The sequence below is a fragment of the Fusarium keratoplasticum genome, chromosome 5 (genome assembly GCF_025433545.1).
Source record: "Fusarium keratoplasticum isolate Fu6.1 chromosome 5, whole genome shotgun sequence".
Lineage (NCBI taxonomy): Eukaryota > Fungi > Ascomycota > Sordariomycetes > Hypocreales > Nectriaceae > Fusarium > Fusarium keratoplasticum.
In genome coordinates, this window is record NC_070533.1 from 2,100,139 (window position 1) to 2,122,995 (window position 22,857).

At 55.0% G+C, this 22,857-nt stretch overlaps 6 protein-coding genes across 6 annotated transcripts; 4 read left to right on the forward strand and 2 right to left on the reverse strand.

Annotated features, from left to right (window-relative positions):
* Nucleotides 1–2,051: 2,051 nt before the first annotated feature.
* On the forward strand, nucleotides 2,052–2,511 carry NCS57_00728400 (HABP4-PAI-RBP1 domain-containing protein; the record flags this gene model as incomplete). The annotated part of the gene is made up of 2 exons (XM_053057140.1): nucleotides 2,052–2,230; nucleotides 2,286–2,511. The coding sequence occupies 2 exons, from the start codon at nucleotides 2,052–2,054 to the stop codon at nucleotides 2,509–2,511; spliced, it is 405 nt and encodes a 134-aa protein (XP_052913335.1).
* A 1,565-nt stretch (nucleotides 2,512–4,076) lies between these two features.
* Nucleotides 4,077–4,746, forward strand: NCS57_00728500 (uncharacterized protein; the record flags this gene model as incomplete). The annotated part of the gene is made up of 2 exons (XM_053057141.1): nucleotides 4,077–4,113; nucleotides 4,169–4,746. The coding sequence occupies 2 exons, from the start codon at nucleotides 4,077–4,079 to the stop codon at nucleotides 4,744–4,746; spliced, it is 615 nt and encodes a 204-aa protein (XP_052913336.1).
* Nucleotides 4,747–5,341: 595 nt separating this feature from the next.
* On the reverse strand, nucleotides 5,342–6,586 carry NCS57_00728600 (CAMP-dependent protein kinase regulatory subunit; the record flags this gene model as incomplete). The annotated part of the gene is made up of 2 exons (XM_053057142.1): nucleotides 5,342–6,043; nucleotides 6,095–6,586. 2 exons carry the CDS (start codon nucleotides 6,584–6,586, stop codon nucleotides 5,342–5,344), a joined length of 1,194 nt encoding a protein of 397 aa, XP_052913337.1.
* A 3,204-nt stretch (nucleotides 6,587–9,790) lies between these two features.
* NCS57_00728700 (uncharacterized protein) lies at nucleotides 9,791–11,292 on the reverse strand (the record flags this gene model as incomplete). Its single annotated transcript, XM_053057143.1, has 4 exons — nucleotides 9,791–10,521; nucleotides 10,569–10,671; nucleotides 10,720–11,006; nucleotides 11,061–11,292. 4 exons carry the CDS (start codon nucleotides 11,290–11,292, stop codon nucleotides 9,791–9,793), a joined length of 1,353 nt encoding a protein of 450 aa, XP_052913338.1.
* Nucleotides 11,293–11,852: 560 nt separating this feature from the next.
* On the forward strand, nucleotides 11,853–14,537 carry NCS57_00728800 (Spindle pole body component; the record flags this gene model as incomplete). The annotated part of the gene is made up of 2 exons (XM_053057144.1): nucleotides 11,853–11,989; nucleotides 12,050–14,537. 2 exons carry the CDS (start codon nucleotides 11,853–11,855, stop codon nucleotides 14,535–14,537), a joined length of 2,625 nt encoding a protein of 874 aa, XP_052913339.1.
* A 6,689-nt stretch (nucleotides 14,538–21,226) lies between these two features.
* Nucleotides 21,227–21,454, forward strand: NCS57_00728900 (uncharacterized protein; the record flags this gene model as incomplete). Its single annotated transcript, XM_053057145.1, has 1 exon — nucleotides 21,227–21,454. One exon carries the CDS (start codon nucleotides 21,227–21,229, stop codon nucleotides 21,452–21,454), a length of 228 nt encoding a protein of 75 aa, XP_052913340.1.
* Nucleotides 21,455–22,857: the final 1,403 nt, after the last annotated feature.

Consider the following 22,857-nt stretch of genomic DNA (forward strand, 5'->3'; position numbering starts at 1 on the left):
GTTGACGACCTTTTGCTCAGCTATCGCTATCAGCGGCACTCTCCTAGGGCGTACGCCGGTACCTGCGTACCCCGGATCCCCGCAATTTAGCGGATCCTCCTCTCTAAGTTGTGGCCAGGCGGACCGCCCGCCGCCGACCGCCGAAGAGAGAAAGGGAAGGAGGCAGGGAACAGGAGACCCCTGCTGCAGCTTGAGAGACACACCGACGTCAGTTGCTCTGCTCACCACGAGGTCACCTGGTCCTACACGCGCCCGCCGCCGCTGCCGAAGGAAGAGGAGCTTTTGCTCACGCGTAACATGTTGCTGCTGCGAGCGCACGCACCGCCTTGGTCAAGACAAGAGGGCGGATGGCGTGTAGGTGCCGCCAGTCAGAGAGGACAGCACAGCAAACTTGGCCATGGATGGGATAGCTAATCTGTCGTTTAAGCGCCGGGGAAGGGACGGCCAAGGAAACCCTGCTAAAGAATCTACAGTGCTGTACTAGATTTGGGAGGGTCAAGGGGAGGCGAGATTCAATTGAGCCCATTGACCACGGGCAATGGCACGAGCATCGTCATGGGATTCGAATTGCACAATCTGCATCACGGCCTGTGCTCAAATCACCTCAATTGTCTCTGCAATTGCTCGCAATCTCTCTCCGTCTCCCTTGTCCCGGGGGCTGGAATGTTTGTGACTCTTTCCCCCGCAGTGGTAACGTGCTTGTAGAGCTTCGGTCGTGAGAGGCATAGAGTTGGGGCGGCGGCTGCTTGCGTCAGGTCACGCGATAACGGACGGGATGGGGACGAGACCCGCCCGCTACTGTACCAAGACAAGATCCCCTCCCCACTGAGTTGAGAAGGTGGAGCCAGAGTGAGGCGCTGCTTGCACCGAGACCCATGATGGACCATCATCATCATGAATGATGGGGAAAGAAACTGGGCCCTTTGTTGCAATGACTCTTCCGTATGCGTTGGTCAATTGATCCATCCCAGTCTCCGGGGCCGGCACTCGCTCGCTTCCATCTTGTTGGGGGGAGATGCGAAGCTCACCTGGTAATCTGCCTGCACAGGTACCTACCTATGTACTGTAGCAGACAGGGGAGGAGCTTTGGGAGCTTCCCCTCGTCGACGTCCTGCCTAGGGAACATCGGCCGGGCCATGACCTGATTGGGCACGAGGTGATGCCATCACCCAGCGTCCCTCGCGTGACTCTCGGGATATAAAGCTTCGGAGCTGTCCCTGGATTGCATCTCGCTTTATCCCATCCAGCATCTGTCTGCCCATCAACAACCATCAACGTCAACCAATTGCGAACCAACGACAACATCTCTTTTTGAGATCCAACACCTTCATCCGTCTCCTCAAGCACACTTCTCTCCAACAAGACTCCAACACACATAATACAGGGATCCAACGTTGATTCACTGTCTACATCCACTGCCTACACAATCAACCAACGCTCAATCGCCATCATCCAACACGTGCCCGCCTGCCTTGAATAAGAGCACCTGAGCAACAGCTACACAAGAACTTGACTTGTTCCTCACATCACATCGCAACACTTTACTCTCACACACTCATCAGCATAACATCGCCTCCCAACTAGTCCCTCACACCTCTTTCATCAAAAGTAAGTTTATAGTCTCCTTTTCCCTGCCGCCTCCCGCCACTTCCTCGTCCCCCTGCTCCCTCGTCCCTCCTCCGTCTCCCGGAGTCGAGGTATACACGGAGTACCTGCCTCGCCGCCCAGTACAGACTCCGGCACCCCGCACCCGCATGGAACACCCAAACTCGCTCACCCGGGGAAGGGGCTCCCTGGCGATTGCCGTTCGTGTCTGCGTCTGTCTGGTGACGTTTGGCCGGGCCTCCATTTAAAAGCCATCCAAACCCCCTTCGTTCTCGAGCCTCTTGACCCCTCTTTCCCATCCTTCATCATCCTGATCATCCATCACTTGTCATCTACAACCTGTATCTTCGCATCAACACGACTCTCCTCCATCTGTACCACCAAGCGTCTTCCCCTCTACACCTCTCACGAGTTAGCTTGCTGTCTACCCTTCTGCCTCCAACCTCATGCTGACTCCATCCCTTGTAGTGACTCGTTCCCACAAGGCCAACGACCGTGACCACAAGGGTCTCGCTGAGGGCACCGCCCTCCCCACCGAGCATCTTCCTCGCTTCTTTGCCAAGCACGGCTATGCCGATGTCGACCCCAAGAAGGTGAAGAAGGACGGCTCTGGTCGAGGTAACTGGTATGTGGCACAGAAACCTCTTGACTATACAACAGCGCACTAACACGGCTGCCAGGGGAACCGTCAACGACGACATCGCTGACGAAGACTTCACCTTTACCAACGCTCGTCGCCGCTCCAACAGCAGCAGCTTCTCACACCACGTCTCAGACCTCAAGACCAAGTTCGAGGTCAACGAGCCCGAGCCCGTCTTTGAGGAGTCGGTCCATGGTCCAGAGGAGGAGGACCATGAGGACCTCTCCAAGACCGACTCTTCCGAGAGCGGCCGATCCTCCTCCTAATCGGCATATCGCATCCTCCTCGAGAGGTCGATAGTCATACGCTCGCTGCCATGTTTGGCAGCAGCAACTTTTTGAGGGTCCAACTGTACAAGGAACTAGGGGGCAAGGTTTGATCTTTTTTCTTAATGCAAGCACGAAACGACATGGAATGAAACGAATGAAACAACAGAATTATCAGGGGATGAATACTTGATCAAACGGATGGGGAAATCGGAACGGCAATTTTGGACGGAGTTGACGGACCCTCGTGGCTATTCACTGATCTCGACGTGGATCATCATGGTTAAGGACCGCCTGTGAAGACTTCTTTTTCCACGCGGCCAGATGTATTACTGTATCACTAGCTTAGCTTATCAACAAAGCGACGACAAGGCTGGAAAGATGCTCATATGAGCCCAGCCGAAACCACTGTGTTCCTTGCATGAGTCCCATGTCTTGTCATGACTGTTTGTCTCATTGACATCAAATGCCCCTCTTATAATATGCATATCCGATGAAGATGCGGTCTTTCATATCCGGAAACCACTAACTCAGCTGGGCTGCCGGGCCTCAAGACCCGAGACCATCACGAGTTCACCTGCAGCAAATGAGAGTCGGATAGGGACATGCCCAGAAACCCATTGAGCGAATAACCAAAGCGGGTTGCCCTGTCTATCCTCGACAAAAAAGCCCCCTTCATCTCTCTCTTTCTCTACCCCGCTCCCTCAAACTCCCCTCCAGCACAGTATCAGGAGCAGCAGCCACGGCGGCGGTGTCGATCCCTCGCTTGCGCCCATCCCCAGGTTGCTAGCGCTGGGAAGGGGTAAGCGTCACAGTGCTCCTGTGTGGTACTGTGTGTGCTCTTTCGGCGCCCGGCCGTGATGGAATGTACGCACGGGAGTTGTCCCATTTGCTGTGACGGGAATGTATGGATGCTCGTGGATGGTAGTTGGTGGGTGTCGGCATGGTGATGCTGAAGCTGGGTCCTGCTGGAACTTGTGTTTTGAAAGTTGCTTTTTTTTAAAGCATGTCTGTATTTTGACCTCTCTGGATAATGTACCATAGATTACAATACCAATTGATCACCAGCATCTCTCCATCACTCTCTACCCATCTAAAGTCATCGTCCATGTCGTCGTCCTTATCGCTATCGCCATACATGACCGCAGTGGAGATTGACCCTCCTGCGGATGTGACCTGCATCGCGATGGCCCGCTGTAACACCCCTAAACTTACAGGGGGGTTAGCAAGAACCCCGCGATACCCGGATGGGGTGGCGGGTTCCTCGTGGTTGGCCCGGGCGTTGGGTCAAGCCACCAAGGCTGCGGGCGAGGCTGAGTTGTGGTCTGTGCGTTTTGGCACCGTCGAAATTTCCAAGGAGAGCTTGCGAGGCTGTGATGCTTGAGCTTCAAGCTTGCGACGCGACCAAGAATCAGCGACGACTCGAGACGATACAAGGCAACAATTGGGAGATCACTTTTGGACCGAGTAATTTCGCGATATACTTGGACTAAACACTACACAATATCTGGCTTCCACGGCCAACACAAGCGCAGTCTTGCCAAAACACCAAGCCAACCATCACCATGGCCGTCCCCCCAGCATATCACGAGTCGCTCCCCTGTAAGACTCTCTCGCCCGTCACTCATCCAAACAAGGCTAACAAATATCCTCCCAGATGTTGACCCCGAACCCTCTCCCGAAGCTCTCGCCGCCGCCCGCGCCCTCATAACCGCCGAGGCAGCTACACAACCCCCCAAACCCTCCTCCCACCCAGAGCCCTCTTTCTCCCCCGCCATAGCCGCCGAGCTCGCCCGCGTATCCAACTCGACGCCCCTCGCTCCCCTTGATCTCTCCCGCTACGAGGCACCCTCGCCCAGCGCCCCTCCCGCAGAGGCCCTCCCCTCAGCCGCCGTTGCGCACAGCTACCTCTCGTCGCGTCTCACCAACCTCGAACTGCTCGACCGATGGGGCAAGAATGCATGGCTCCTCGGCAACCATGCCCTCGAGGCCGAACTACAGGCTCTTGAGCGCGAGCTCGCCGCCACCAAGCGAGAGGTCGACATTGTCAACCTCGAGAGACAGAAGCGCCAAGGCGCCGTGGGAGCAGAGATCAAGGCCCTCGATGATACCTGGCGCGCCGGCGTTGGCAGGGTGCTCGAGACCGAGGTCGCCGTCGAGGAGTTGAGGGGCAGGATCCGGGAGGAGTTGGCGCGGAGGGCGGCGCAGGGCGATGGGCAGGGCCAGGAGCAGTAGAATGGGAGGGTTTCAAGTTGGGGTTGATATTACACGACACATCACGGGGTACATCACGGGAATGCCTGCTGATCAGCATTGACCCTTCACTTCGTAGGCGTTTTGATACCAAAGGGTTTCTTTTCTGTTTTGAACATTGCCATATTAGACACAATTGAAGAGCCAAACAATATCACAGGCACTACTCCAAGCAGTCAAACACTTCCTTTGAGCCAAACACATATGCACACTCATCGCTGTCCCAGTCATAGTACCATATACTTTTATCATGCAATTGAGCGGCGAGTCATGCATAATCATGATGCTGATATCGACCAAGGTATCTGATCACTACCTACCTAGCCATGCTGTCTCAGGAAAGCGAAGGTGGGAGAAGAACCTCACAAAACGCCAACCACAAGTCCATTTCCTCCATGCGTCACCTCACGTCAACCCCTCAACTCGGATACAATCGTATCCAGACCATCCACTCGAGGCAAATTGGGGTTACACTTGCTTGATCCAAACACCGCCCTCATACACCGAGGTTCTTCTGCTCATCCACCATCTTGCCATAAACATACACACGTCCATACCAATCTTGTCGTTTGCCCATTTATCCAGCATGCAGAGGATCCATCTCCTCGACGCCAGACTTGACACCCTCGTACTTGGTCCGTCGAAGAATACCCTCCACAGGTCCCAACAGTCGCTGGAACGCGTTCTTGCCCAGGCTCGCCACCTTGACGTCCGACGTGGCCACGACACTAGCTGCCCGTGGTGCATCATTGAGCAGTGCAAGCTCACCAAAGAAATCGCCTTTGACGTAATGGCGCACCGTGTTCTCCGGGCTGCCCTTGTAGGCATCTGCCTCACCGTTCTCCAGCAGGTAGAACGAATGGCCGGGGTCCCCCTCGTTGATGATGATCTGTCCTGGCGCAAACTTCTTGGTCTCCAGAGCATCTGCAATCTTGGACCTCTCGTACGGCGTCAGGCTCGCCAGCAGCGGCACCTCTTCGAGGAAGCTCTCGTACATCCGTCTTCGAGCAAACGTCGACTCCATAAGAATGCGTCGGAACGTCACACGGTCAAGAGCCCATAGAGTGCACCCGGGTTCGGCAGAGATAACGGTTGCGGCTCGGGGCGCGTTATACATGAGGGCAAGCTCACCGAACGAGCCGCCAGCCTGGATGTTACCAACCTGGTTACCCATGCCGTCTGGGCCGGGCTGGAGAGTGCCGGCAGGGTTGACATAAACATCAAAGGATCCCTTCTCGACGATATAGAAGTAGTCGCCGGCATCACCCTGGCTGATCACCTGCACGACGGTTAGTAAGACATCTTTCATCTTCGGCTAGCCACAACTTACCTTGATTCCCTTAGCAGGTATCGGTTTCTCAACCAGAGCGCCCAGGATTTGAGCACTCTGCTCATCCTCCAGGTGGCTAAAGAGAAAGTTGCCCTCAATGGCACGCTTGAGACGCTCAAGCTGGTCGGCCGACTTCTCGTGGAAGGGGGGAGACCAATTATCATTAGAATCAGCGCCAGGCTTCAGGGATTCGGCAGACACTGAAGTCCGGCGCCCAAAGTTGTACTGAGCAGGATAACTATCTGGATTCGGGGGTGTTCGAGAGCTGGGAGGTACATCGCCCGGGGCATCGCCGCCGAAGCCGCCGCCAAAGGGACCTGAGAACAGCGATCCAGAGTTTTGCGCGCCAAAGCTGCGGTTTGTGGGTGATGTGATGTTGTCCGTCTCATCCTCTTCGATAACACGATGCATCAAGTTGTTCGAAGCTTGCCCTCTGTCTGTTCCAAAGGGGTTGCTATTCTCCCCAAAAGGGCTAGAAAAGGGACCGGCCATGATTTGAAGGTAGTTGAGGCGGAAAGTATTTATATAGATATCGTCGAGTGTTGTGCGAGACGACGCCTGTCGACTTTCCAGCCGAGAAAAGAAGAGGCCGGCGCCAATTTGGAGGGATCGAGGGGAAGGGGAACAGCTGTTGTTCAGGCTCCTATGTCCTCTTGGTAAGCTTCCGGGAAAACGGAGAGTTGGTAGTCCGAGGACGATCGCAGATGGGGCGTGAAGCTGTAGTGATTCGCGAGGCGGCGGCAGGTGAAGCGAGGCGAGGGGTAAAAGTGTGATGGAGGTCAACCTACCACTATCTAAGCACCCTCGTAGACGGTCTTCAGAGCAGACAAGCTGGGCCAAGGTCAGCACAAGCTGCAGGTGAAGCTGGGATAAGATCAATGGCGATTTGGGAGCAACAAGGGGGTGGGTGCCGTGCAGGAAAGGGAGCTCCGGGGTCTGGGCGCTAAAGATGAAGCTGGACGCGGGCTGCAATCCGCGCTTGAAAGTGACGTGTTGTGGCGGGGCCTAGATCAGGACCCTGTTGCAAAGTCTATGCGTAGCTCAAAGGGGGAAGTGATGAATCAAGTGCAAGACAAGATACTCTTGGCGTGCAGCATCAACGACAAAGGAAGTGGAAGGGAGGGAAGATGGTGGCTGTAGCGCTTGAAAACGAGTCCTTCAAGGTCTGAGGCCGAGGGGAGAAGCATCCGAATGGTGATGATGAGATGACCCAAGAGGGGTGGCGTAGCGAGATGCGTTCGAAGTTGGATGGCGGGACGGCGCAGGGAAGCAGGAAAACAGGGTTAACTCACGCTCAATCCTAGCAAGGTAGACCCCAGGAATTCGGATTTGACCGAAGGATGAAGGTATTCCGTGAGTGTTCTAGAAATCAGGTACCGACGAGGGCTGGACCGGGGTTGGGTCAGGACGGCGGGGGAAGGATCAAAGCTGTAGGCGACGGCGGGCTGAGGTCGAGAGGTCCTAGAGCTGGAAGCGAAGATGAAGAGGCGAGATGTAAGAGAGAGGAGGGGTCATGACATGGGCCTGGAGCGGCCAAACCGAGGAGGAGGAGAAGGAGAGCAAGTCGCAAGGCGAGTGGGGTTGAGCTTGGGTTGCTTTGCTTGACGTCCGTTCTTTTGCGCTTGCTTCCCCGCCTTGCCGTGGTCGTCAAAGGAGCAAGGGAGTCGAGGAGAAAGGCTGCAGGTTATAGAGATGGAGTTTGAGATACTGAAAGAGAGAGAGTAAAAGGAGAAGCCGATGAAGAAGGAAGAGATGAGCGAGCAGAGAGTCAAAAGGCAAGAGACCTGACTGACTGACGGAATGGGGAGAAGTGGGGGAAGTGAAGGGGAAGGTGAGAGGGGAATCTTGTTAGTTAAAGCGAGAGACTTTCCCAAGATGGTTGCCGCCCAGGGAAGCTTTCTAGAACGAGTGCGCACGGGCCAGTCGACGGCACGGGCTCCTCGGGCACTTGTTCCACAGGCCGTTCCGCTGCTCTTCGATGCAGCTCCCGGACTGGGAAGCTGCTATTGACCTCTAATGCGCCGTGATGCCAACCTCAGAGATGGACGCCTAGACTAGGTACAGTAGGTGATCGCTCCATCACCAAGGCTTTTACCCTTTCAGCAAAACGTCCGGAAGCAGAATCAACGCATGTTTCGGGCCCCCGCCGGTGGAGCCGCCCTCCTGCTGAACCCTCTGCGGACGAACCCAAACGATGGCTCTGGTATGTGGTAGGGCGCTGGCTCCAAGCTAGCTCCTTGCCACCTTTCTCCCCTTGACCAGAGCTGCATGCCATTTCCCTAGAGATCAGGCTCGGCCACGTTATACCCGTGCCTCGCTCGTCTCATGCTCGATCCTCTGGGAGCGGCTCCTTGATCAGACTCGGATGGCTCCACGGCGCCGGGCTGCTAGATCAGCCCTGGGACCGTCCATGTCGCCCCCGCGTAAGCTCCCCGGGAGCTCCTAGCTCCCATTCCGGATGGTGGCGGCCAACTACACCACTCTGAACAAGAACAATGAATGAATCGAGTGGACCGCCTCCGTCCGTAGATGCATTGCGGCCTGCTACCTAGTTATTTGCATGACTCTCCTCGTCATGTTTGCTACACCATATCTTCGGCACTTGTCCCTCCAGCTCGCAGCTTGCTCTGCTGCTACTGCAGGTATCCCGATATGCACCATCCTCCAACCTGCACAGCAAGAAGCTGCCGTGTCACTCTTCTCCTTGCCGTATCCCCCGCATCATGCCACACGTCTTCACCTCTGCAAACATTATACCCTTTTTGAACTGATTTCTCTTGAGCCAACGATGCGCTACATACGTAATACATGGTTGGCCTCTGTGAACCCTCCACCCATCATTGGACGCAGCAGCTCCTGTCCCTCAAAAGCTGCTCGGGTATCGTTCCTGGCTGGCAATGATAAAGTACAAAAGTCCTCCTCCTGCTCATCTTCTCAATCACGCACCCCCAAGTCTTTCTCCCCCATCATCCAGCTACGCTGCTCGGCGTCCATCATCATCCCCTGCTCGGTAGCAAGTACAAGTATACAACAAAAGATAACAAGACAAGGCCGCTGCAATCGCAACCATAAACAAAACCCCCCAAGAAACCCCTGCGCCAAAGAATAAAGCCGTCCGGTGCAAATGCATTCGTTTGATCCCCCAAATCCAAGCTTGGCGCCAGCAACGCGGCCTCACGCTCGTGCCCGTGCCCGTGTGCCTGTCAAACGCCGGCTCCTTGCACGCCTTGCCTTTCCATCCTTCTTCCTAAATCCCATATCCAGTGTCCACCTTGGGACGCGACCTGGAGCCTGAACTCCTTGCCTCGTACCCTTTAGTGTGTTTGCAGTAACATCAAATAATCCATCAGACATGCCTTTCAACAGACCGAAATCCCCAGCTGATGGTTGGCAGCTGCGCATAGTTGGCCCTGCACCATAGGACCCCACCACTAGGCACGAGTCCAGGAGTGTGTCCAACATATCCATGTCATGGCTCTCTGTGCCCTCCCAATGGCTCTTTAAGCCAATTTCCACGGGGTGGAGGGGTCTATCCGGACTCTGGAGAGTCGGCTTCAGATCTCGTGGCCCAGTCGCAAGACATAAGTCCAAGACTGCGTCCAGCATCTCCAGATCCTGACTCCCCGCACCCTCCCACCATGTTTTTATATCAATATCAGGACGACCATTCGGGCTCTGCCAAGTGGGTTTCATGTCCTATGACCCGACCGCAAGGCATGAGTCCAAGACTGCATCCAGCATATCCATATCCTGGTTCTCTGCGCCCTCCCACCATGTTTCTGTGTCAATGTCCATGGCGTCGGGGTGGCCGTTCGGGAGTTCGTACACTCTTCCGCCGTTGATCCCTGCCACATGGTTTTCTTCCACGTAGCCTTCTGGACCCTGATCGTGAATCCAGGTGTAGTCGTCCCAGTTCTCCAGCTCGCCTTCTCGGTACCCATACAGAACTTGTGTCATGAGCACCGGGAACTGTGCCATTCCTGTATCGGCCATTTCCAACGACAGGCGCAGGTCTGCCATGCCCAGAGGTCCCCTCTCGCTCGCCGACTTGGACTCAATCGGGAGAAGCCCGCTCTTGTCCCGGGATATCTCGCCTCGCATGGCCGCATCTTCTTCGTACTCGAGTTGTTGCTTATACTTGTGCGTCTGTATCCACGTCGTTCCAACGCCAAATCCGGCACTGCCAGAGTCGCCAGGTCCGTTACTCCGTGTGCGACTGAACACTTGCGTCAAGACTTCCTTGATGAATGTCTCTACAGCAACCGACATGAACTGAGGAGCATCTCCAGCGTGTCCGCTGACAAGACCTGCCTCATAACAAAATGGTAACATCCGGCCTGAGATCATACCGATATCGGGGAACTCGCCGGATTCGACCGCCAAGGGTTGGGCATATCGTTTTCGAATCTCGAGGTCAAAGTCTTGCGCTATCGTTAGGACACTCGTAGAATGCGCGAACATGCCCGATACTTACTCATATTATTGATGACCCCTGCGCTAGGGGTAGCATCCGTCACCATGGACGGCTTGCGATGGGTATCTGTAAAAACATGGGATATACTCTCGTGAGGATCCCACTTGGTACATGTTAGTGGGTGCGACGAAGCGGGCTGGGATGCACAAACATCATTGTGAACCAAGTCCTTGATGCGCCGTCGGTCTCGCGCAGGCAGTTGCATAACATCTCCCTTCAACCTGCGCTCGGCGGCATCGCCTGATACTGGTTTGCTCCCGGTGGTAGCTGCGGGCTTGTCGTTGGCGCTGACCCAGGGAGCCAGCCCTTGGTCGGGCATCTCACGGGTGACATTTCCGTAGATGGCCGCTATAAGGTTATTATGTAGATGTTCCTTGTCGCCGGGGCCTGCGAGGATGGGGTCGATTCGTTCCGAGTATTCGGCCTGGTTTAAGCGTCCTGGACGATGAGGTCAGTGTGCGCAACCGTAGATGTAATGCGCACGACACCTACCGGTCAAGAACTCGCTGGTGGAGGCCTTGTAAATGGGCCATTGTTCGTTGCCGATGGCGGCCTTGAGGGCGGCATACGGGGCTTCGAGGTCAATTCGCGCAGGGATGATCTGGCTCGACTTTGCGATTTTGGGCGCCCCAGTGCCAGAGCCAGCGAGGGTCTTGTTGGAGAGGATAGGAGTCGAGAGGCTGATGGATGGGCGACTCAGAGCCGCGGGGTCGATGTCGGGCATCTTGACAGGAGACGAACAGGCGACGGCGGCGTCGCGTGCGGCAGTGTAGCGCGGCGCGACACGGAGAAAAGACGCATGAGTTGGATAGAACGAATGGCTGCAACTCTGCGATCACGGTGGAGGTATTAATTCGATGGGAAACGCATTCTGCGGTGTCTAAGTTGATGAGGCACCCTCTAACTGTTGACGTGAGGTAAAGGGTTGATGGTTGGAGTGTAGTCCTTTTTTTGCCGCGAGGCCTGACAGAGGCGGACATCAGAGCATGGCCGAGGTAGTGGATACATAGTTGTGCACACAGATTAGTGCGCTGTGCCGAGTCACCGCTACTTTCTAGCTCCCGCACCCTCTCACCCAACAGCCTTGAACCACCACCAAACTCTCACTGTCGCGTCTGGCGCGTCTGAACGAAGTCAACTCTATACTTCACAAATATACCAGATTTGGCGAATCTGCCTGCGCAAGCCCAATTCTTCCCGTTTTTGACGCTTGCGAGCTTCACAAACTCATCCATACGCTCATACTGCACCTGCTCGTCCTAGGTCGCTTGCGACGATGCCGTCATGGCTCCCGACCGCATAACCAATGCCATCGACAGCTTGATAACCCACCTCGTGCCCAGCAACCCCAACGACAATGAAGAAGTCGCCCAGGAGCGCCATGATACTTGCTTTGAAATTGTCAAATCCATCATAGACAGGTAACCAACTGCTTTGCCTATTAATCATGTACCATCAACCGCTAACCAGGCCCTCCACAGCCCATCCTCCCCCGCTATCTCTTCCGACGTCAACCATGCCTCCGACCTCATAAAGCGAAAGCTCATCCAGAGCAATCCCACCCAAGCCCTCCGATTCTCGAACCTCTACACTCGTCTGCTCTCTCTACCTGTGCTCGAGCACAAGTGGGCTATCCTCTACTTGCTCTACCAACTGGCTGATTCTCCAGACCCCAGCGAGCCCCTCCCGCTGAGCCCTGTGAAGCCGTCGGCGCCCAACTACCGAGACGCCATAAACCGCGATGCTATAAAACGTCAGGGCCGGGAGCGTGCCACCAAGACATCTAGACAAGAAGAGGAGCAGTTCAAAGAGGCCTTTCAGCCAGAAGGGCTCAAGAAGCTTCCACCAAAAGAGCCCAAAAAGTCGGGCAAAGATGGGGACCCACGGCCTGAAGCGCCCAAGAGAGACGTCTCTCTCAAGTCAACGTTGCTAGCGAGCAACTATTCAGAGATCGAACCTCCGGAATCAGTCATCCTCAGAGACCTTCCCTTTACACTCCAAGGCCTATCTTCCACGACATTACCGTTTCCCAAATCAGACACCATAAGGTTACCTCCAACTCTACCTCTACCAATCGTCTCTCTACTCCACACTTTGGCGGAGCCCTCGCTACTATATCGCGGCCTCGATGGCTTCTGCAAGACTCCTGCCAAGGGACTTCTTGGTCAGAGCTTGAGAGCGGCCATTGGCAGTGAGCTCAAGTCATATCTTAGCTTGATTGCTACGCTAGAAGGGCAGATTCGAAGAGCTTTAGCCTCTTTGGATGAGGAAGCGCCACGGGCAGGCATCGGGAAAGCCGGCGTGACACTGAAAAGATGCGTGGTCTGGACTCGCGAGGCAACCATGGGGCTCAGGTTGATGAGTCTCATCGCTGAAGAATCTGAAAAGAAGAAGGGAGGCCAGCTCGTCTCGCTTATCCACAGCTTCTCATCGTCTCATGGTGACCCTGTCGTGGCTGCCTTCGCAGAGCGTCTCCTGGGGAGCTTCACGCGACCGTTTTACGACATCCTGCGCCATTGGATATACGACGGTGAACTATCAGATCCATATCAAGAATTCTTTGTCAGGGAACAGGCTGCCAACAAGGACCCTTCAAAGGCCAAGGGGGCGGGCAACGTCTGGGAGGACAAGTACGAGATCGCAACAGACATGATTCCGAGCATCATCACCCAGGATTTCGCCCAAAAGGTGTTTCTGATCGGCAAGTCGCTCAACTTTATCCGACACAGCTGCGGTGATGCAATGTGGGTTGAAGACTACTCCAAGGCAGCCTCCAAGGAGCTCCGGTATGGTGACACGGCCACGCTAGAGGCTTGGATCGACGAGGCCTACAAGACAACCATGAAACGACTCATTGACTTGATGGCCAACAAGTTCCATCTGTTTGAGCATCTGCAGGCGTTGAAGAACTACATTCTCCTGGGCCAGGGAGACTTCATTGCCCTCCTGATGGAGTCGTTGGCTGCCAACCTGGATCGTCCTGCTGGAGCACAGTACAGACATACGTTGACGGCGCAGTTGGAGCACGCCATTCGAGGCTCAAATGCTCAGTACGATTCGCCCGAGGTGCTACGGCGTCTGGATGCACGAATGCTCCAGCTGTCACACGGTGATATCGGATGGGATTGCTTCACACTCGAGTACAAGATCGATGCCCCTGTTGATGTTGTTGTGACTGAATGGGGCAACCGGCAGTATCTCAAAGTCTTCAACTTTCTCTGGCGCATCAAGCGTGTGGAGTTTGCCCTGCTGTCAACCTGGCGCAAGTGCATGACAGGTTCCCGTGGCGTGCTCCAGAACTCAGACCCTGCTGTCGCTCAGGCGTGGAAGTCGACACGTGGAGTTCTCGCCGAGATGATTCACTTTGTTGGTCAGCTACAGTACTACATCCTATTTGAGGTTATTGAATCCTCGTGGGGCGAACTGCAGAAGCGCATCCAGAAGGAGGACTGCACTCTGGACGACCTTATAAAGGCGCATACACGCTATCTCAACGACATCACGCATAAGGGTCTACTTGGCGCCAAGCGACGAACGCACAGCGCGGATGAGGATGACCGCACAACCTACATGATGCAGCTCGGAGAGATCCTTCGGTTCATGCTCAGCTACCGAGACTCAGTCGACGGGCTCTACAGTTGGAGTGTGTCGGACTTTACCCGGCGACAGGAGGCCGATGTGAGGAGCACCACGCGGTTCAACGACGAGCACGACGACACTCCAACAGCAGGCTCGGGGGCTGTAACGTCCGAGTTTCCTGTCCTGCAGGAGCGGCTGCGGCATCTGGGCGTATCATTCAGGACCCGCCTGCAGATCCTCCTCGGCGATCTCGCGTACCAGCCAGACGTGGACATGCGGTTCCTGGGTGTTGCCATGAACTTCAACGACGTGTACCAGCCTACGAGGAGGAAGACCAAGGTTGCGGGTTCCTCGACGGCGACGCGCAGTGCATCGGCATCGAGGGGTTGAAGCGGGGCTCTTGTTTGGGTGTGAGCGAGCCAGCGCTGGGCGTGGCTCGACGAGTTGGAGAATCGCCGAGTGCATAGCGATGGGTATCATGCTTGTTTGCGGGAATCCGGAGTTAATACACATGTTATTTGGCGCAAGTCTGGCAATGCCGGCCGGTATAACACTTCCGGTGCCCTTGTGATGTTTTGACGGGTTCGAGCTAGTTCCCAGGGCTTGTCACCTTGGTGGAAGAGAGGCAAGGCTAGTCTAGTTAGTTCTCGGGGCAGGCAACAGTCTTGGTGTTGCTATTATGGTATCTTTGAGGCCCAACATTATGCATGATAAAGTTGCCAACTGGCGAGCAAGACCGTGGTCTCGGGTAATCCCCATCGCATTTGAGGTTCTTGCTGAGAGTCCAGGGTAATCAGATAAGTCATGAGTCAAGAACGCCTTGTTGCCAGCTCACCCACTGTTAGGGAGTGATATCTGACTCGTCAACTTGAAAATGGTATTGAAGGGTCTACGAGAGCCCCAACGTCGCATCATGCCATGCCACGTGCTCGGGTATCAACCGACGAAGTCATGAGGCAACCATAAAGACAAAGTTAGAAGAGCTGTGTCAGATAGAACAAGTTGGGGGTAACTGTCGGACCCTGAGTGTATCCAGGGTAACTCGCATCCCAGCACACCCGTTTTAGTCCGTTCAAGGCCACCTATGAGATGAAAATAACCTCGCTAGCCGCCCGTGGAGTTTCCCCGTGTAATGGCTTTGGCTAGGGAGAGAAGCCCCATGGGGCAGGAGGGTTCGATAGTCGAACGTAAGCTGGTGGCTTCAAGATAACGGATTGCTCAAGATAACAAACGTTCAACTCAGAATTCCGGTTGAACTAGGCTGCCCCCTGTCAACGTCCGGCGTTATCAACCCGGCGGGATAGGTAGGGAAAAGAGATAAGCCCGTTTACTTTTCCGTGTCGGGGACTTACCCCCAACTATCTTAACCCTATCTAGCAGGTAGTGAAGGAGGGATAAGAGCTGTACCGGAGGGTATTGTCTCGACAACTGAGTCAAACAGTGTGATCGGCCAACGGGTCCATGTGAAAAGGGCGAGACGCTGATCTGCCATTTGCCTGAATACGGCAGTAGTCTGATACTGGCTGCGTACACTGAGATGGCTCGTGTCACCACCAGGGACTTCCCCGGCAGAGGAGCAACAGAAACGCTCCAGTAACGTTTGAGACGCCATGGTCAACAACGGAAACTCAAATGGCGTGCACGACATCCCGACCCTAGGCACAGGGCATATCCGTATCAAGGATATGTCGAAAACGCCTGGAGGATCTGCCTGCAAGGTCTTAGATCCAGGAGGAAGTGGTAAGCAAGCGCAACTTGATCAACCAACTCCAGTGTATCCAAGACATAGAGCTCACTGGCCCTTCACAACTGAGACGTCCTCGATAAACACACCAAGATGTGCAGAATGGCTGCCACCACGGACTGCCGAAACGGCTCGCTACGCACGATGATCTGGGGTAATATTCAGGGAGCAACAACCCCGGCGGCGTGGCGTCCCCGAATGCAGGAAAAAAAGCTGGAGCCGTGCATGAGAATCGCGTCTCAGTCCGCCAAAGATCGACAGGATAAACTCGCAGACCGTTACGGGCGCCGACAAGGTCCCCATTCTACCACCTGTCCAATGTCGACGATCCAGCCAGAAAGCACGAGGCTGCTTGGTGTTCCAGAATGCTCCTCTCAAGCAGGTACGCGTCCCGCCCCATCGAGTACAGGCCAAAGAGGTTGTGATCGTCGGACAGTTTGAGGCTTGCTACGTGGCAGCTTCATTGTATGCCTCGTGTAGAGTAGAGGCCGCAATGCCCGAGATTGATGAGTTTGAGGCAAAGCAGCTGAGCGTTGGGCAAGTCCGCCCTATTTCTGGCAGCTGCTCTCGAGACGATGGATGGATTCGACCTGTCAACCCTGTCGCGTGTACGAACCTGAAGCAAGCTCAGGGTCCAATTTAACTCGGACTGCATCCGGGGTGTGATGCAAGCTCTTGGTGGTCTTGTCGATTCTCAGCAAAACCATCGATTGTCATTTCTTATAAACACCGCCTCGTGCCTGTGTCCCTGGGTGCACCCTGACTCGTCATGCCGTAGCGCTCCCCCACACAACACAACTGCTGTCCAGGCGGCTTCACGAACGAACGAATCCGTCTGGTCATGTTTATCAAATCTTCTCCTCCGCCTTACCTGTCCATTGGTAGTTAAGTGCTTGCTGTCCTTCCTTGTTTGTTCGACAGTACCAGGGGGTTGCTAGTTTAGGCGCAATAGGGCCGGAATCCAGGAACGCGGACGCGGCGTCCCGCCATGATCCATGGCCCGTCCGTCTCCGCACTCCCACTCACTCCCTTTCTCCTTCTGGGCTTTGCCTTGGCTTTGGCTCTGGCTTTATCCCCACACGATATTCCCATCTTCCGGCGCCCCACACGCCTCTCCAGCCCAGCTGCCGGAACTGGGCAACTCAACAGGGGCGCCGAAGCGCTAGAACGCTGAAGAAGGACAAGGGGCTGCAGTGACTGTGGGGATCATGTTCCCTGAGACTCTTCGCTGAACAAGAGTCAGGGACAGTGGACACCAAGCATGGTCCCCATGTCTGCGCCCGGCGCTGCGTCTTTGATCTGGCACCGGGGAAAAGGCGGGAGCTTGAGGCATTGGATTAACCTCGTGCTTCTCAGGACGAAAGGTAGCAGGGGTGTGGACCAGCCAGCATTGGAAACAAGGGATGAGAAGAGAGAGGGAGAAAGGGCTACGTGAGCCAGAAGAAACGGTGAAACGGCCGCGTGCCAACAGCTTCCGCGGGCGGCTGTTTATGTCCTTTGCCAGGATTGTATGGCTTGCTCTCCTGTCGCCACTCTGCCGTGTTGTTTACTGTTGGTATTTATCGCTTGAGTGAGCATGCTGCAGTGAGAGATCGGACACCCATCGCTAGTTAGCTTGGTGGTCCAGATGCGGTGACATGGGCTCGACGCTGCAACTGTGTGACCAGCCCCTTGCGCGGGTTGGCATTTGGGGTATCCTGATGCTGATAATCAGGCGTCTTCGAGACCTTCATCTTTGATCGGTCTTCTGCCAAGTCGATTACATGTGCATTCTCACCAAATGGATTGCTCAACGTGGGGGAATATACTGTACCTGACCCATCTCGTCATGCTCAACCATGGTGTCGCAACAGAGTATCCGCACCGATGAGTCTTGTGTGACATACACGTCTTCAGCCAAGCAAGCCTCTTTGAACGGGAGGCGGCTGGCGGAGTATGAAGACCGGTCTTGCGCTCCACCCCCCGACTCAGTTGTCCGGCTTCCGGCGGGAGGCAGCATTGCGAGAGTGCCTGAACTGAGTATCGTATCAAAGCACCCATACATCTTGCACCGTCCTATCCGTCCTTGTCATGCTGACCACTCGCAGTTGCTGAGAGTTGGTCGGTCAGTCTTCCAGTCCGTCTGTCGGTGAGCAACACGGCCAGAAAGCGTGGGATGTCTAGAAGATGCCACCCAGAGGGACTATGCTGCCATCGTCATTATTACTTACCCTGAGAGCCCTGGAGTCCCACTCAAGCTCCCTCGGAGACCCGGGTACGCGCCGTGTCTGTCCCCTTTGGACTTCCGCCCGGACCGCTCGCAATGGCCCCCGGCATAAATTTCCCAACCCCTGGTCTCATCTCGCCTTTGTCAAGTTTCCAGAAGAAAATACTGGGGAACATGGCGGCACCACCGAGTCAAGCTCAGATAAGAAGAGTACTTTGGCTTCTGGTACCCCTTTCCAAGATCCGCTTCTTGGGCGGAGGTAGGCCGTGGGTTGAGTGTGGGAGAAGCCGCTTGATGTGCGCTGGGTATCCTGGACCTCGGACAAAATTTCCCCTTGTTCCGCCCGTCTTGACGTTGCGTCGTTGTTGTTGCATCTTTTGCCGTTGGATGTGCGTGCTCTCTATCTGGATTTGCACTGACTCACTGTTGTATCTGCCTCCCTGATTTGGCAGAGCAAGCCGCCATGCCATCCTGCCTGTTACACAAGCATTCCTGTATGTAATTCACAATAAGTGTGAGCATGCAAGGGGGGAGATAGCTGGCGAGAACAAACCAGGCAGCAGATATTGTGTCGTTTCCCTCCCAGCAACCTCGCACCGCAGAAAGCCTTCGTACCAGTCCAGTCACCCTGCTCACTCCCTGGGCCGTCCACATGTCGATTGACCCGAGGGTTTCATGGCGGGTAAGATTGAAGTCGGTTTAACCTGTGGCTTGACCGATGCGTGAGCCAACAGAACAGGACCCATCAGTCCCATCAGTCCCATCAGTCCCAGACTTGGGCCAAACATAGTTGGAGTTAGATGAGAAACCCAAGATAAGAGCCCAATGAAGACTGCTTAGGCGAACTTGGCCCTGAGGTAATCAGGCCATCACGATGGAGCAGAGTCGTTTTCAACGGAGACAAGTGCCGAAAGCTTCCTTGTACGAGAAAAAATTCTTCCAGGTTGCTTTTTGGGTTGCGCTCGAGTTTCATTGTTGCGTAACCATTCTCATGAAAATCCTGAGTGGTTGCTTTTTCCACCGTCCGTCTTCTCCGGCTTGAAGCCGTCACCCTTGACGATGCGGCGGCATTGGGCGGACAACGGCCTGAGGTTCCACGAGCTTTGAATCCGATGGGAGCGCATTAATTCGGGCAGAGTTTTAGGCCCTGCTAACCGAGTTTCCAGAAGGCATCAGGAAAAGGAAAACGACTCCATTGTGCACCCATGGCACTCTTGACCCATCTTAACCGGCAACCCATGTTTGCTCGGAAACAAGGCCCCGGTACGGCTGGTCCCCCACGCCCTCAGTTCTTTGCTTGGGAACTTCGTGTGTTCGTGCTCTGTTCCTTCTGTTGCCCACTTGTCCTCCTAGTTCAGAGCCTCGTGGCCGAGCTCGTGCTTGCAGTGGTGCTTCTCACTGGAAGTGCTGGCTGACGTCCTTCTCCATCCGTATTTCGTGCGTCCCCTAGTGCCCAACGTGCTCGCCAGCTGCCCTGAGCTTCAATATCATTTCTCGACCGCCAGACCATCAGTAGTATGGCACTGGACTTGCCCATAGTGCTCCGGCCCAACAAGCTTGACGTTTCCCCTCCCCTCTTCCCCCCTTCCTCACTCAATATTGCTTGCTATCTTTTCTTTTCCTAAATCTCTGACGACGTGTCAGAAGTGCGGTGCTTCTTCGGGAGGGAGCTGAGCTGCGTGATCACTCGATGGCCGGTTTTTCCTTCCAATGATATTGGGGTGATGCAGCGAGTTTGCAGATGAAGCAACTATTGGTGGTGGACCTGGGACGGTACATACCCCGGAACGCTGCTGTTGGGCTGGCTTTCTGACGGGAATGGACGTGCCTTGGTTTGGTTGCAGGCTTATCGAGAATGCGGCCCTAGAGCAAGGGACAGGATGTTGCAGCTTCTTCGCAATCTCGTCGCGGCACGCCGTGGGCCTCTGCAGCTCATGGCCAGACACAGAGAGAATGGGCACTTTGGTCTTTGATCCACGGAAGCCATCCCGATCAAGGTGCCGAGCTCTGCTCCGTACATACCCTGACGACCGACACCAGACAAGGCTCCTTGTCCAACTTGGCCGCGGGAGTCCCGGGGGTGAGGAAATCGTGGGAGTGCAGCCGGGGGGTGCAGTCTCGGTGCATGCCTGGGCCGGGTGAGTGTACGCAGTAGTGTGTGTACAGAGTATGGCTGCGACAGGTACCTGCACCGCTAGTACCAGAGCCAAGACGTGCCTCCCGGCCTGTTCCCCAGGTTTTTCGCTTCCGAGGCCCTTGCTCTGAGTCGTTGCAGGTCGCCGTCTCACAGCGCCGCGACCGCCGGCTTACCAGCCCAGAGCCGACCAGGCAGACAGGCCATCCCATCCCATCCACAGGCGCACGCAAATCGGCTCGCCCTGTCAATGCCGCTGGCGTTGGCGTTGTCACTGGCATTGGCATTGGCCTTTCTTTTCGTGGGGCCCGTCGTCGTTGTGGCCGCCCTTGTTTGCCCCATCTTGGGACTGGCACTGGCTCGTTCAGGTCCAGGTTGGGCTGTCTCTTCCGAGTGAGACGGGAGAGGGGAGACGATGGGACTGGACTCATCTCATCTCCCTCCGGTTCCTTCCCTTTAAATAAGCTATAACCATCCTCCTCCCTTTGATCCTGCCTTCCCTTCCTCCTTCCTTTCCCCCCGAACTCTATCTTCATCTCTTCACAAACGCTCCTGCCTTGAAATATTAATCCTGCTTGGTCTTGATTGCCCTTTGCATCATCTTCCAAGACTTCGATCGTTATCAAACTCCACCCAAGCAAGCTCCATCTGAACATTTCACCCTCCACTACCAGCACAAAATCCTCACTGTCCATACTTGCCTCGCTACGATCTTTCTAATCACCGACTCGGTTCGAGCAATACCAAAAAAAGAATACACCTTTCGACAGACCTCTGCTCTTCTCCACCGTCGTGCCCTCGTATCTGCCGACATCTCCGATCCCCAACGCTTATCACCAAGGCACCACTACGGGGCTAGTCTCCATCTCATACCCACAGTTTACGCAAGCCGTTCTATTCTGGTATGTCTTCTATAGCTTATAAGACATCCTCACTTCACCTGAAGAAAGAACTCTTCTGACAAGCTCACTTTACAGATTTCATCACTCATCAAAATGCCTGGCTCTCACTCTTCTTCGATCCAGTCCTCCCCTCGGAGCATGAGGCTGGTTACTTCACAGGATCTCTATACCAGCATCAACGCTACCCTCACCTCCAAGGACAACCGCCCTTCAACTCCTGTTCACCACATCCAAGAGGACGACTACACTGTTCCCGCGCCTCCCCCGCCCAGCCCTGTCAGCTTCAGGCCTGAGCATTGGCCCACGTCAATCCGCCGCTGAGATGCAAGTCTCACGGACGGAGGCGTCACACAGCATTGGCGGCGCCCTGTTCCCCCAATGCACCCCACACGTATCAAGTTGCTGGGGGCTGGGAAGTAATGGATCCATGCTTGTCTTCTTGTACAGTTGGCGTTTGACATTGCGATATCATGTTTGAGCGGTCTGGAGTCTGGGTCAGCGCAAAGCTGCTAATGGTCGTATGGAGGATTGTGCTTTTGTGATGCAGGCCTTCATGATAGGGGGCTGCACATTTCGGACGAGGGCGCACAGGTTCGGTACGGGGAACACGCAAAAGTTTCTAGGGTTGGTTCTCATGTGGTCTCTTTCAGGAGACAAGGTCGAGGTGTTTGTGTGTATGTTGTAGCCTTTACAGTCATGGGAAGATGACTTTCCACCAAGACAGTGAATAACAGTCGCCAAGACACGTGTGTACTCTATGATCTTTGGAATACGATGTCTTTGGGAGCTGATGGTGAATGACAGACGTTCATTGGCACACTGGTGAGAGAAGATTACCCAGTTGTGCGTCCCAGCCAAGGCCGCGAGCGGTCTGTCTGGAATTGAGGTGCCCTAATGTGGTACCTCTGCAGAGTTGTGCTGGGTTTGCAGTGTACTTGGGGTCAAGTACACCAAGGGCCGCAAACATGTTGCAGCTATCAAAGCCAAAAGCCATGCCATTCGGGAAGCACGGATAGTCGTTTGATACTCATTGATTTGTCTTGTGTGCCCAGGGCACAGACGGCCAGACCGCCATTCGAGCTATTCTTCAGCTGAGTGGGCGAAATATTGGACATGAGGGGGGAATGGTGGTGAGCTAACCCACAAACAACACCATGTTCCCAGCTATTGGGCGTGTTTCTGATGAGTCAATGAGACATCATCCAGCAAGAGGCTCAAAGTCATATCAGGCACAGGCAACAGGCAACAGAAGCCGAGGTGTGTAGCACAGCATGGCATGACCCAAAGTCTCGACAACGCTGTGAATGGTGGTGCTGACAGTCACGACGTATCAGGTCTGTCCATGGGGAAAATTCTGCACAAGCTGAACTCCCAAGGTTTTCCCCGGATGAGCGGCTTCGTAGCCGCGGGACAGGAAACGTTTCTTACAGCCCAGGGAGCGACGGCATCGAAGGAAGCTTGTTTACCAGCCGGCCGGGTTGGATGGATGAGCTCCCGCAAACTATCGCCTGTTCTAGCTGGGCCACCCCGCAAGCCACCTTCACAATCGTAACCGCATCAGTCCGGGGAAAGCCAAGCCACCTGAAAGGGAAAGACAAAGGGCAGCGGCCGCACTGCGACGCTGGCGAATTCGGTTAAAGCTGGAGTGACGTGGAGATGAGGTGAGTTTAGCTCGAGCCTCGTCTCCTCGGGAGGAGGGGAGAAGGTACAGTAGAAACAAGGTA